This window comes from Neophocaena asiaeorientalis, unplaced genomic scaffold (assembly GCF_003031525.2).
Source record: "Neophocaena asiaeorientalis asiaeorientalis breed wild unplaced genomic scaffold, Neophocaena_asiaeorientalis_V1.1 scaffold135, whole genome shotgun sequence".
In the NCBI taxonomy this organism is placed as follows: domain Eukaryota; kingdom Metazoa; phylum Chordata; class Mammalia; order Artiodactyla; family Phocoenidae; genus Neophocaena; species Neophocaena asiaeorientalis.
In genome coordinates this window covers 968,059-983,034 of record NW_020175190.1, presented here as the reverse complement: position 1 = coordinate 983,034, position 14,976 = coordinate 968,059, and the positions used below count along the sequence as shown (strand labels likewise).

At 41.0% G+C, this 14,976-nt stretch overlaps 1 protein-coding gene across 2 annotated transcripts in view; it reads left to right on the top strand.

Moving 5' to 3' along the window:
* Positions 1–14,976, top strand: part of CACHD1 (cache domain containing 1) — a 125,098-nt gene that overhangs the window by 95,155 nt on the left and 14,967 nt on the right. For both annotated transcript variants that reach the window (XM_024764775.1, XM_024764774.1), the window contains 10 exons: positions 1,539–1,681; positions 2,360–2,541; positions 3,443–3,553; positions 8,549–8,671; positions 9,822–9,921; positions 10,014–10,130; positions 12,057–12,217; positions 12,542–12,628; positions 13,509–13,625; positions 14,766–14,917. In XM_024764775.1, the coding sequence (XP_024620543.1) occupies positions 1,539–1,681; positions 2,360–2,541; positions 3,443–3,553; positions 8,549–8,671; positions 9,822–9,921; positions 10,014–10,130; positions 12,057–12,217; positions 12,542–12,628; positions 13,509–13,625; positions 14,766–14,917 (1,293 nt within the window). The remainder of the gene's footprint in view (positions 1–1,538; positions 1,682–2,359; positions 2,542–3,442; positions 3,554–8,548; positions 8,672–9,821; positions 9,922–10,013; positions 10,131–12,056; positions 12,218–12,541; positions 12,629–13,508; positions 13,626–14,765; positions 14,918–14,976) is intronic.

The following is a 14,976-nucleotide window of genomic DNA, read 5'->3' as shown; positions in this document are numbered from 1 at the left end:
TTCTTAAATTTTTTGAAAAGTATCAGAGAACTAACCTAATCGGTAGTGGACCTAAGTCTAGGAGAATATAAGAACACAGAGAAGGAAGCCAACCCCTAAAGCTGCTTTTACAGTGTACATATTTATCAATACAGAAGAAACAACTGTGAAATTGTGCTTTAGGTAGCTGCTCAGGGCTAGGAAGAGAGGCCAAAATCAAATCCAAGGTTCTCAAAAGGAGAAGACTCACAAGGAAAACTCCTCCCTTCCACACACACATACATGCTTTTAGCAGAGTTCCCAAAGGACTATATCTTTAGGGTAAAGGTGAATTGGAACTAAATCAGCCCTTGACATGGGATTGCTGTCATCTGAGTTGTCTAAGGAACCTCAAGCGCTCACTCATCGTGGACTTGTTGAATACCAGAGTCTCCCCGTATAGCACTTAGGCCAGTATCCTGTCTCCTTATTGGGAACTGTTTTCACCTTACCATCTCCTGCCTCATCTTGGTGTGTAGCGCAAGATGCAGTATCCTTTCTAGAGGAAGATATTCCCATCCTGTTAAGCCTCAGCATTTCCTACAAATTTGTTAAGTACAGTGTCCAGTCAGAGATAACCAGGCCACAAGGAAACAAAACACTGTGAGTGAGAACTAACAAAGGAAAAGAAAAGGACCCACAGATTTAAATGAGATAGGACATGTGATAGTGCTTTCTAATGCTTTTAAAAATATACGATTGAAGAGTAAAATTTCAGAGACAGAGATGTAGTGTTTTTGTTTCAAAATGTAATTCATTGCAAGGATTTCTGTCGTAAACAGAGAACTGGGCTTTTCCTCTTAGATAAGACCAACAATTAAATATGTGTATATTAACTACTCCGTTGTTTCCATAGATTTTGTTTATGCCATGTTTGGCCGTCCCCGTCTGCGAGAAGAATTTTTTTAGTTGATTTTTGCGTCGACTCCACTCTTCCATTTTTCCTTCTTCCTCGATAATCATACCAACGTGAACAATAAGAGTTAACACTTACAGAAGCACTTGAGTTGTGCAAGCTCTGTTCTAAATACTTTACATTTATTAAATCATTTGCTTTGTGTATATTAACTAGTATAATACCATAACTCTATAAGGTCGGCGCTGCTATTTCCCCCACTTTGCAGATGATAAAAACATCACATGTATTACAACTTGCCCAGCATCACACAGCCAGGAAATGGTAGAGCCCAGGCTCAGCCCAGTCTGGCTCCATGTCATATGCTGCCTCCTCGACCGTAATAAGTGTAGGATACTATATGTAGACCTAAGATGTGTTGACTATTTGTCATTCTCAGCTCTTGTATCTCTTTAGGTTCACTCAGGACTGTAAGCTCCCTGCAGGGAGAGGATCTGACTTTTTTCTTTCCCAGCTCCTTCCAGTGTGGAGTTCTTTGCTTTCCTTAGGGAGGACTTTTAAGCCACCACAGCTGACAGATGGGCAGAGCCTTAGCCATGCTTTTGTTTGGGCCTGAGATGCAGGCTCCGTGTTCTCAGGCCTGCTTTGTTTCCTTCTCTCTCAGAAAGTCCAACCGTCATGCTGTCTGCTGGCAGCTTTTCCTCCCCCTATGAGCACCTCAGCCAGCCGGAGACAAAGCGCATGGTGGAACACTACACAGCCTATCTCAGCGACAACACCCGCCTCATTGCTAACCCGGGGCTCAAAGTGAGTGCTGTCCCGGGGCTGCACTTCTGCTGCACCCCTCCACAGGCCTGGGAGGGGGTTCTGGTAGGGAACCTTTGAAGTGGGAAGCCGAGCTCTGGATCTGTGCCTCTCAGCTGGAGAGCCAGAAAGGCAGAGTGTGTGGCCCAGGGGAGGCTGGCCGGCGAGGACCCTTCTGATGGATTAAGAAGCCCTATGGGCCAGATGAAGAATCTCTTCAAGGCTTAGATGCACTAGGGGCTTTCTTGGTAGGGGGGTGTGAGTTAGAGACCAGTGAAACTTTCCAGCCCCGTTTTTCCCAGGGGAATGAAGTAAAGTGCCCCTACTGTCTGTTGAGATAAATGTGATGCAGTTTAAGAAGCAGAGCTTTAGGGGGTGTGTGTACACGTGTTTGTATGTGTGTCTGGGTGTGTATTTAGTGCTGCATTATAGGATCTTTCCTCTTAAACACAGAAAGCCTAGCTAGGATGAACAATTAAGTAAATCACACGTCCACTGGCTATATTTCAGGAAGCTTTTGTTTCACCAAGTTTGGCTGTATCCATCTGCTGTGGAAAGATTTTTAAAAAGTAATTGGGCTTGGCTTCTCTGCAAGAGAGCTTTGGGAAGCTCTGCCAGCAGGCCTCTCTCTTTTCATGTGAGTCTTAAAGGATCCCTGCTATGTCTTCCTTTGTTTCCCAGTTCTCTGTCAGAAATGAAGTAATGGCTACCAGCCACGTCACAGATGAATGGATGACACAAATGGAAATGAGTAGCCTGAACACTTACATTGTCCGCCGTTACATAGCAACGCCCAATGGCGTCCTCAGAATTTATCCTGGTTCCCTCATGGACAAAGCATTTGATCCCACTAGGAGACAATGGTGAGTTTTAGGGGCTTCCATTATCAAAGGCTCCCCCCCGCCTCCAGTCCCAAAGAGACATGATAAGTACACACAATAAAGCAACTTCAGGCAGTCATATTTAAAGAAGATACTTTTCATGACAGTGAAAATATGTTTTTGAATCATTTTTTAAATGTAATATTAACAAAAGCTTTGTGGGCTTCCTCTGTCTACAATGCTTTTATCTCTTCATTGAAATTTTGAGACCGAAATACTTGATACTTGGCCATTTCAATTCCTAGTGGTTTGATTCCCATCTTGTATGCAGTGTGTCCCCAGCGGGTATACTTAATGTCACTGCGTGTGATGATGGCATCAAATGACAGCTCATATGTGACCTATGAAAAATGGACACGTGTAAACTGAAAAACACTTTTTACTTCTGGGATTTATTTTGACTCTGATTTTCAAAAGCAAAAACTAGTCAGGTGGTATAGCAGGAGGGCAACCTGGGCATGAAAACAGGATATCTAGCATTGCGCCGCTTAGTAACTGAGTCACTCATGAGTGGCCGCTAGTTTTACTGCCTGTTCCCCCACCTTTACCAATCCAGGGGACATTTCTAGGTGCCCAGTTGTATTTGTTTCTACTTGATTTGTTAATTTTTGTTTCAGCCTCTAAAACATCTCTACTATAGACCTTATTAAAAGCTCACATATATACTGAGTTCAGCATCTTTTTTAAAGAGAATTTCGTATTTTTCTTGACCCCTTGTTGCTGATGCTACAGTTGGACATAAAAGGGAGGAATCCTTTTGAACTTGAATGTAACATAAGCACAATTTATAATATTTTTTTAGGGTTACGAGCTCACTTTTCTTCGAAATGTGCAAAGCTGTTGTTCATACCCTCAAGTAACGACTTTCTTTGGTCTCCATTAGGTATCTCCACGCAGTAGCTAATCCAGGTTTGATTTCTTTGACTGGACCTTACTTAGACGTTGGAGGAGCTGGCTATGTAGTGACCATCAGTCATACAATTCATTCATCCAGGTAATATTTCAATTAATTTTTACTCATTTCTTAAACACATTAAGGATACTTTGAAAATCTGAATAGAATAGTAGACACCAAGAATTAGTGGCAAAAGTATGACCTTTGTTGTGGGGCAAGCTGGGGTTTGAATATCTTCTCTAGCTGTGCCATCTTGGATACCCTGACCTTCCTCCTGATGTCTGTAAAATGGGGATAATACTTACCTCACACGATTATCGTGTGATTGAGTCAGTCAAAAGCACTTAGCCCTGTTAGTGGCCGTGAGGGTGCTTATGAAAAAGAAAAAGAAAGATGTTAGATTCAGTAAAGCAGTTCCTAGAAATGCCAGTCGTAAACCAATCAAAGAAATAGCACCAAGAGCCTGACAATTATGATTTTCAGAGAGTGTTTTCCCAAGAACAGAGTAGTTTTAGTGAAGAAAACAATGTATCAAGACTTGAGATTGTTTCCTTTTGTATTTGGGTCTCTTTAGAATATATAGGAGTTCGTTGTTGTTGTTATGGTTTTGTTGCTGTTTTTTACTTTGTCCTTGCTCTCTCTTGAGGAATGAAAAAGCATTTTGAAAATTGATTTTCCAAGCATGCTATAAAATGTCAGTATTACTGTAAATATATTTAGGGTGCTTTACATTTCAGGCTTTTGAGGTTTCAGTATTTAAGCTACAAATGTCAGTGAAATGTTGGTTAGAGAGGCAAGTCCAAACACATTGTTTTAATCCCTTCATTATACAAATCGCTGTTTTTCCCTAGCAACCAATAAAGACCATATTTTGACTGGTATCTGTAATGATGCCTTAAAATTTATGGGAGACAGATTTTCTTGCTTAACTTTAGGCTTTTCACAGGCTCATTATATATCAAATGGCTGACATTCAGTAGAATTCTTCTCTAGTACGTTGGAATCAAGAATTGGGAAGCAGTGCTGTGTGGAATTTCAATATCATGACCTGTGTCTCCATGGCAGGCAGGGCCCTGCTGCCAGCCAAATATTGATTTCTTTTCAGGACATGGTATCTGTTTGGCTCCATCACATATAAACAAGTAAACATTCTTTTAGAACAGATCTTTTCAATGTTTTCATTAACAGGCCGCCTGTAAGGCATACACCTACTATTGTCTGAATAGCAAAACTTGTCATTTCTCCCATCTATTCTAATCAATTGGGAAAAAGTAAACAAACGTGGTCTCTTTGAGGGGGCAGCAGTCACCTTGGTCTTTGACGACAAGGACATGGGCCGGAATTGGGCTCTTAAAGATGTCGCCGGGGGAGCAGGGAGAGAATGCCTACCTACCTGTGTGTGTCTTACTTAGGCTTTGACATTCCACCCGGCTTCTCCCATCTGCCACTCATTATCAAGAGCCATTAGCTTTTCCTTCTACACAGTATTCTTTTTGTTGGGCTGGGGGAGGAGGTCACAGAGAGGTACAGATTTTTATGCTCCTATACATGTTTTTATTAGAATTTGGAAGGGTGGAAGAATTTTCATTTCATTTATTTATAAATATTTATGGTGTCAGCCCAAATGACACATGATGGAAATGTGATGGGCTTTCAACTTAGAAAAAACCTGGGTTCAGTTCCCTTATTTGGTTACTGTTTATAGTGTATTTAGCCCACACAAGTTTAGCTATTCGAGTTTAACAAGAGTTAAATGGCCATTTAAATCCTGTCCCTCAGTCACTCAATGAGAGTATATTTCAGGAATAAGTACCTGCTCTTGCCTTAATCAATATGCAATCCCATGGACTTGATGATTTGAACATTTTCCTTAGCTGAGCGTGTTTTTATTATTTAAAGCCATCTATTTCATTCACCATAGTTTAGAATGCAAGTCAATTAACGCTTCTGGTTTTCAACCAAAGCAACTATAGCTTTAATGGGTATATTCATAGGTGGGCTCTGCTGAGGTACTTTTTCCAAGTGATTACCAGTGATTTTGGTCTCATGTGCCAACTTGAGAACCTGCCCTCCTCCTAAGATGTGATTCCACTCTGAAAACGCGGATTTGTCATTTACTGTCTGTATGACTATTAACAAGTTCCTTTCTGCCTTGGTTTCCTCACCTGTGAAAGAAGTATATTAGGGCCTATCTCAAATGATTATTTAAAGATTACTGTAAATAATATATGTGAGGCTCCTAAAACAGTGTGTAGCCCATGGTCAGGGCTCAATAACTGTTAAATACTTTTATTATTATTATGTTCCATGACTCTCTGAGCCTCATGTGGAAAACAGAGGTAACAATGCCCAAATTGAACTAACATAATGAAAATTAAAGATAATGCATGTAAAATGCTTAGCACTACACTTGCCAATGTCAAATCCCCAATAAATGGTAGTTATTTTTATTATCACGCTATTCGTGCTTTAAATTTCTTGCATTTTAATGGGTCAGAAGAGGGAACTTAAGCTAACGTTCAACTTGTTGGGGAATCACTCTAATTCTCCCTTGGTTTTCAGAAGCGGCCGGGCTGAGAGCTTGAGGACAGGGTCTTTCAGTGCTCACTTATCAGTGAAACAGTTTCTTTCATCAGCATTATTAGTGGCCTGAGAATCTAGGTATGCGTTCTTTGGAGGATGATAATGTGGTAGTGATGATGAAGTACAGTCAACGATTAAGGGACTGGTTAGACAAGTCTTTGGCAGTGAAAATCTCACCAAAGTGCTGCAAACAGCATGGACCGTTGTGCTGAGAAATGTAGGCTTAGTTTGACTTTTCTGTGGTATTCTTTGTGGGTTGCTATAGTAACCATGTACATTTTTTAAATGCAGGTGAAAATATGAATGCTAGACTTCCATGGGCAATATATAATATATGCTTTTACTTCAGCACATTTATCGTCAACAGGGGCAGATGGCAGTCATACAGGGGAATTTTAGAAACAAAATCAACTTGTCCCACAAAAACTGAATTGTATTTTTCACGGAGGCAGCTATAGTATTGTAGAAAGAACCAGATTTAGTCTCTAAACCATAAATAAAAGGTGCTCAATCTTCTTTAAGTCTTTTAACCATTCTAAACCTAATTTTTCGTTTATGAAATAGGAACTATAATTCCTTTCTGATGTCTTCACAGGAAATTAAGTAGATGGTTTAAAATTGCTTGGAAACTCTTGAGTACCATGCAGATCTAAGGAGGCAGAAACCCTGTTGGTTAGGAATATATGCTTTGGAGTTGAAGGCACTGAGTTTAAATCCCTGCTTCTACTAGTTATTCACTGTGTGACTTTAGCCAAATACTTAATCTCCCCAAGCTTCAGTTTTCTGGAAATAATGCCTCATAAGGTTTCTGTGAGAAATCATTGAAGTGATATATTCAGATGCCTACCAGAATGCCTATAAATTGTGAACATTCAGAAATGGAAGCCATTACTATTATCGTAATGATGGCTATTGTTTAGACTCATCACTCTTTCCTGAACAAACAAGAGAAGTTTAGACTTCTTCTGACTAATGCTTCAGCAAAATATTCTTTTCTACAATGCACAAATCCCGTAAGGCAACTGAGTCTTGGCGTTCTTCCATGGGAGAATTTAAGTTACTTAAGTAATAATAGGGGCTCTTATTGAGGCAATAACCTCTCAAAGGCAATCCCACAACATGGTCTTCCCCCATCCCATGCCGAAAACAGCTTTGACAGCAAAGCTCTGATAGAAATTTCATTATGGGTCATGGTCCCTTTTTCTTGTTGTTTGTTTGTTTTTTCTTGTTTTTTGGGTTTGTTGTTTTTTTTTTTGGATGGGGGTGGTGAGTGGTGAGTTGAGTTAATATGTTAGTATCAGTGTTGTTAGTAACCAGTTGTCCACATAGCAAAGCTAATTTCACTCCCAAGTTTTGATTTTCCCAAAGAGGACTTTACTTTGGGAAGTTTCTTCTGAGCTATTATTAACCCCATTTTCAGATAATAAAACTGAGGCTTAGAAAGGTTAAGTAGCCTCCCAGGAGCCACATAGATAGAAAATCAGCAAGGCCAAGTTTTAACCCCAGATCTGATTGATTCCAGAGCTAAAAAGCTAGCAAGCGTCATGTTGTGTTGCCCAACTTTCTCTTCCTTGGTGCTTCTGTTTTTGAGAGTAGCATTTTAGAATGGAGACAGAACTGGCCTATGAACCAGGAGAGTCTCGTTCTAGAACGTGAGCTGAGTTTTGAGTACAGCCAACTTTAGTGTTATAGAAAGAAAACAAAACGTTGTTTTCACTAAGTTTTGTATGACCTAAAACTAATTAACCTTTGAGGGCTCTATAAAACGAGATGTATAGATTAGTAACTATAGATTTATCATGATCTAAAATGAAGGAAATAACTAAGGACATCACTCAGGCTCCTTGTCTAAAGTTTCATTGTTAGAGACTGGTGGTTGCCAAGGGGGAGGGGTTTGGGGGAGGGATGGAGTGGGAGGTTGAGGTGAGCAGATGTAAGCAACAGGGTCTTACTGTATAGCACAGAGAACTATATTCAGTATCCTGTGATAAACCATAATGGAACAGGATATTAAAGAAAGTATGTATAAATATGTATAACTGAATCACTTTGCTGTACAGCAGAAATTAACAACACTGTAAATCAACTATACCTCAATTAGAAAAAAAAAAATTGAAGGAAAAATAAAGGTTCCTTGTTGGAAGGAACCTAACAGCCACACATTAAACCTCCCAGCTGATGCCTGTCCCCCCACCACCCCCATATTCTTGACAAAGAATAATCCCACCATTGTCTGACCATCTATAGTTAGGACTAGCCATATTCCACAGCTGCCCATGTTTTGGGCTAGTCTTATTTGGGAAGTCCTACCTTTAATCTTACATTTTTCTCTTGTCAAATCTCCATGTTATGCTAAGTTAGTCATTTAGTTCATTGTTTCTCCAAGGGTGGAAAGTGCGGAAAACCGGAGTCATGTGTTTCTGATACCAGACAATGTCCTTATGAGTGAACATAGCTTTTGCCTTTAAATAAGACACACCTCTTATTCTCACTGATCATTTTCACATGAAGTACACAGCTGTCTTCCGGGCATACTGTGGCTGTGATGGGCATTGACTTCACGCTTCGATACTTCTACAAGGTTCTGATGGACTTATTACCAGTTTGTAACCAAGATGGTGGCAACAAAATAAGGTGAGCCCTTCAGGGACCCCATATCCTATCTAGCTGCAAAATATAAAGAATAAGATGTCAGGTATCTCCAGTTGAATGCCAAGCACATTGTCGTAGTCAGCGTCAGAAACTGAGTCCATTGCCTGGGTGTTCTATAAAGGAGGTTTTTGTTCTTTTATTTTTCTAAGATGCATGCTGTTTATGACGTAGATGGACAGATTTGGCTTCTAACAAGAAGAGTAACTGTGGCACAGAATTCTCCAAAAGCTCTTGTTTCTCTAGGAGTCTGTAATTAGAGGTTTCCCATATCTTGAGTGCTAGAAAGACCAGAGGGTGCTCTTGGGTAGTACTTTTGATATGAACTTAGTTATTAAACCAAAGTCTTTGTGAGATTTTCAGATGCTTAGTCTGTTCCTTTGTACATTTCCCCAGAAAGAGGCTCATGGAACCAAAGGTCTTTGCCACCTGAATTTCAAAAGAGCATGTCAAAGCAAGGGCATTCCCTTGATTTAATACAGGCCACTTTTAAAAATACCTTTATTTCCAACTCATAGCCCATGCTTCATATCACTGCTCAATTTCACATTGGCCCTTAATGGGGAAATGCAGGATTCACAGCAAACTGTTATGACGAAGGGAAAGTAAAATAGAGCAGAATATAGTCTTGATTAAAGCAGTTCTAGCTTCACTTATTTAGTGTTTCCATCAAATATATTTTTGCATGTCCTCTGAACGTTGTATTTTAGGTATGTTTGTCATTGAAAGAGGAAATTGTATGGTTTACCTAAAATTTGTGCCTGAAAATACCCAAGACTGCTTCTTTCGGAATCTCCCTCCCCAGCAAAAAGAAAAAAATGTCCCACTTTATACATTCTTGCAAAAGATCTTCGAGCCCATCTTACTTAGTCTGGGTGGTCACATTCTGTACGAAGTATGTAGGTGACCTCAGAGTCAGGTGTAAGTCTCTCGCCTTAAACCGTACGCTAGGTAATCCAACGCCTTGAGAATTAATGTGTCTGTCACCTGACTGCCAGCCTTCCTTCATTTCGTCCATGAATATTTACTGAGAACCTGATAAATGCAATTTGTGTCAGGGCTAGCAAGATAGATGCTCTCCAAAAGCATAGAACAGCAGCTTCTGTGAGTGAGGAATGTCATTGTCTCGGCACAGGTGCTTCATAATGGAGGACAGGGGTTATCTGGTGGCACATCCAACCCTCATTGACCCCAAAGGACATGCACCCGTGGAACAGCAGCACATCACCCACAAGGTATTTGTCACGAAGCTAGAGCCCAGTTCTCCACCGGTCTGCGGCTCACTAACCACATGGCACCTGTCTTGTGTTCTGCTTGGCCTCGGTAGGAGCCCCTGGTAGCAAATGACATCCTGAACCACCCCAACTTTGTAAAGAAGAACCTGTGCAACAGCTTCAGTGACAGAACGGTCCAGAGGTTTTATAAATTCAACACGAGCCTAGTGGTAAGTTGATTCCTCAACGTTCTCTTCTCCCATCCAGCTATGGAATTGCAATGGAGTCATGGTTTGTGTCTGAATGTTAGCTATTACCGGCTGTTTCATTGCCTGGGAATTAGAGTGATAGGACATGACAGACCTTAGTCTAACTCCCCAGTCTGATGGTTGTGGGATATAAAGCCCTGAATGGAGAAGTGAGTGTTTTAAGGTTCCACAGTTGGTATTTTGCTTTGGTTTTGTTTGTTTAAAGACTTACCCAATCTAAGCCCTTTGAAATGTCTGCTGAAGTCTGTTCCCACACTCTTGTATAAATATATGTGGCACCATGTGGTCCTCTCTTCCTGTCTTCTAGAGATTACTCAGTCTCCCTAAATTCTTAAAGCCAAATTCGGTTAGTTCTTGGTCATCCACCCTCTTAGATGAGAGCTCTTATGTAGATCATCCAAAAATAATTCCTTTTTTTTTTTTAAGCTTAGAATACTCTCTTGTGATTTGAGATGCTACAGATTTACCTGGATATGGTTAGAGATCTTAAGGATATACTTATTAATTTGTAAATAATCCTAGCTGAGAGAGAATGGGTCATGACAGAACCAACATTCAAAAAGTTATTCACAAGAAGTAAATGTATTCACAAATCATTACATGTATTATTAAAAAGATAATCATAAAGATGTATTGAGTTAGTACACCTGAAACTAACACAACATTGTAAATCAACTGTACTCTAATAAAAACTTTTTTAAATAAATAAAATAAAATTAGCTTGAAGTCAAAAACAAAAGAGGCTGGGGCTTCCCTGGTGGCGCCCCAACCAGGGAAGTTGTTGAGAGTCCACCTGCCGATGCAGGGGACCACGGGTTCGTGCCCCGGTCCGGGGAGATCCCACATGCCGCGGAGCGGCTGGGCCCGTGAGCCATGGCCGCTGAGCCTGCGCGTCCGGAGCCTGTGCTCCGCAATGGGAGAGGCCACAGCAGTGAGAGGCCCGCGTACCGCAAAAAAAAAAAAAAAAAAAAAAAAGTTAAATGAAAATAAAAAAAAAAAAAAAAAAAAAAAAAAAAAGAGGTTAAATGAAAATCCTAAACTTAGTCTCAGAAAAAGTGATTGTAAAAACAATTGTGTAGGGGACTAGAAGAGTTTTAAGAATGAATATATTAATAGGATAGTGTGTTCAAAGCAAGGGAAGTCATTATTACTCTGTTCAACCCCCATACCCATTCTGATGAGCACTTTCTGTAAAGGAGACATTGACAAACATGCGTGTAATCAGAGGGAGGCTGTCAGGTAAGGTTGTCATATGAAAGTCTGCCTTACTCTGTTATCTTCTGTCATTTGTACAATGATTTCCTGAGTCTTCAGCAGAGAAGCTCTGGGATATTCCAGTAGAAATTTTTCAGACATGCAAATTTTAGTGGAATATGAATTAGAATAAATGCTTAATGGCCCAAGTTATTCCAAAATGGAATTGGAACATTCCTGGTTATTGGAGCTAACAGGCTGATAAGCCTATGTTATTGCTTATATTGTAAAGGTGGGCATCTTCCAGGCAGTAAAAAATTCGTCTGGACCTTTTAAGAAACCATTCAGTGCCATGATTCTCATGGTAAGGCTTATCCTCACCATGCACACATAAGGGATAACTGGCATGGAAACCAACATGGGCTTAAATAATTGGCCTACTACATATGATACGTGCAGAAAAAATGACCATACTCAACTTTACGATGCTGCTTTAGAATCTTTGGCTTTCAAATACTGTAGACATTTCATGAAGCCAGCTATCACATTTTCTTGTCATAGAACGAAGAAAAGGATGCTTGCTTTAGTTGGATTGAACTATTTTCAGCAGTTGGTTGAAGGGTTGTTTTCAGGATGGTAGAGTTGAAACTTTGCATTGTTGTCTGTCACTTCTGACAACTCTGTTGTCTATAGGGGGATTTGACAAACCTTGTGCACGGCAGTCACTGTTCTAAATACAGACTGGCGAGGATCCCGGGAACCAATGCATTTGTCGGCATTGTCAACGAAACGTGTGACTCTCTTGCCTTCTGTGCTTGTAGCATGGTGGACCGGCTCTGTCTCAACTGTCACCGGTAAAAATGGGACGGGTCATATTCTCTGTTTACCACACTACTGAATATTTTAACTGATGCCAACTGCAAAATAAACATGAAGTGTTCAGGTGTGTCCTAGAGGAAAGGAAAGTCCTGGTTACAAAAGCATTTAGAGCTGTGTTGTTCGTAGCATCCTTGTCCAAAGAACAATGGATTGAGGTCAATTGTGTATTTAAACCTTTAGTTATAACTTTTACTGTCCCTTTTAACTAGCTCATGGTGTCTTTATTTCATTTCCCTCAGTGCATGTACCATATATAGTTTATCAACCCTCTGCATAGTGACTTTCTTTTTCCTTTTCAGAATGGAACAAAATGAATGTGAATGTCCTTGTGAGTGCCCTCTAGAGGTCAATGAGTGCACTGGCAACCTCACCAATGCAGAGAACAGGTAAATTTAAAATGTGTGTGTGTGTTTGCATATTTATAATGGGAGTCTTGTTTATAGATTTGTTTCGAGTTGGAAGTATAAGAAGGTGATTCATTCTAATGATGGAACTGTTCAGTGAGCCAGTTTTCAAACTCCATAGTGTCTTAAAGTGAAGTCTACTTTCAGGTTTGAATATAAATGCTAAAAAATTTTTGAGTATATGTGCTACTTACAAAAAATATGAGACTGTTACAAGCATTAACTAAGTGCCTAACATGTGTCAGATACTGTATGTCCAATAAGTCACTTAGTTTTCTTTCTTTTTTTTTTTTTACTTTATTTATTTTTGACTACGTTGGGTCTTCGTTGCTGCGTGTGGGCTTTCTCTAGTTGCAGCGAGCGGGGGCTACTCTTCATTTCGGCGTGTGGGCTTCTCATTGCAGTGGCTTCTCTTGTTGCAGAGCATGGGCTCTAGGCGCCCAGGCTTCAGGAGTTGTGGCTCAAGGGCTCTAGAGTGCAGGCTCAGGAGGTGTGGCACATGGGCTTAGTTGCTCCGTGGGATGTGGGGTCTTCCTGCACCAGGGCTCGAACCCGTGTCCCCTGCATTGGCAGGCAGATTCTTAACCACTGCGCCACCAGGGAGGCCCTGTCACGTAGTTTTCAAATTAACCCTTTGATAAACATGTAGGAACATTTCACACACACAGATGCTCACATGTAATATAGCATTATTTATCTCAGTGACAGATTTTCAGGCCAGATTGGCCCAAGGTTTCATAGAGCTAAGTGGCAAAGCCAGGATTCAAACCCAGATCTGTTTGACACGGTCAGGGGCCAAGGGCGTGATGAGTTTGGAATATGGATGGTCTTGGTCCTAACCTTCAGACTTGCTCCTACGTAGAAACCCAAGCTGTGAAGTCCACCAGGAGCCAGTGACATACACGGCTATTGACCCTGGCCTGCAGGAGGCTCTTCACCAGTGTGTCAACAGCAGGTGCAGTCAGAGGATGGAGAGTGGGTAAGCAGTGCCCGGTGCTGGTTTCACGTCAACATCATAGCTGCAGGAGCAGAACCTAGTAAAGAACAGGGACCGGCAGCCTCCTTGAGCTTTTCCAGATGGCATTTATCATCCCCATTCTTGATGTTTTAAAAAGATGTACCAGTTTTTCAGATCCAGAACTGATTTTGATACGCCTTTTGTCTACCAGGTTTAATGTTATCTGGTTTCCACTTGTTACAGCTATTTGGCACATGTACCATACCTTAGTAGCCTCATCTGTGGATGGGAGAGTTATTCTTGAAATAAGAGGAGTAAGAGAGGAAATGGCATGAAGAAGCAAGGGCAAGGGGGCAGGAACTCATGGGTTCTAGAAACAGAACCCAGCTCTGTGTGTGATACATTGAAGCTCATCAATTCTTTCTTAGAAAGCAGATATGCTTTACAGGAGTGTTGAGAACTGAAAGCCACGCGCTCCCTGCTCCCTCCCCCTCCTCCCTAGGGTGTTGTTTGGGACTAAACAGCTGCAAGCTGCCATTTGATTCAACAAAATTACTGGGTGAAAGGGGCAGCCAGTTTTACTTTCAGTATGTACTTTAGCAAAGGAATGGTAGGGCATCAGATAGATTAATTCGGTGTGTTATGCAGTAACCCAAAGCCTGTTAAGCTTGAGAAACACTGTGTCAGAATGCACTCAACATGTTAAAAGTTCTAAGAAATTGGCAGCAAAGAAATCTGTTGAACTTATCCACTGTTTCCCCAGCTTGTTTGATCAATTTTTCCTTCCTTCCTTTTTCTTTTTTTTTTTAATGACCATATACCTGGGGAGTGTTAGGCCAAAGTCAAACAAACCTTGGGGCCATGTGGTCTTTTAAGATGATTTTGAGTGACCCTGCACTAATCCACGATGTGTGGACTTCATGGTTTGATTCGCAGAGAGCGGTTCTATTTCTCTCATCTCCAAGTTGTTGAGGGACATTAGACAGCTTTCCCGTGGCAGGCTATGGCCGTTCTCCTTTTATAAGGAAAGGAAACTCAGCCTCAAGGAGTTATAACACTAGTGAGTCATGGAACCCCTGAGAGCTATCTGATGCCCAAGTCCATGTGCTCTCCCCTGCATGACACCGCTTTCTGGAACATTCAGCGTTGTCTTTCTGGCAGGGACTGCTTTGGTGTGCTGGATTGTGAATGGTGCATGGTAGACAGCGATGGCAAGACCCACCTAGACAAATCCTACTGTGCGCCCCAGAAAGAATGCTTCGGGGGGATCGTTGGAGCCAAAAGTCCCTATGTTGATGACATGGGAGCAATAGGTATGTTTTTGGGGAACCCAGAATAATTTGATTCTTGAAAACCTATTTTCTTGCCTCTA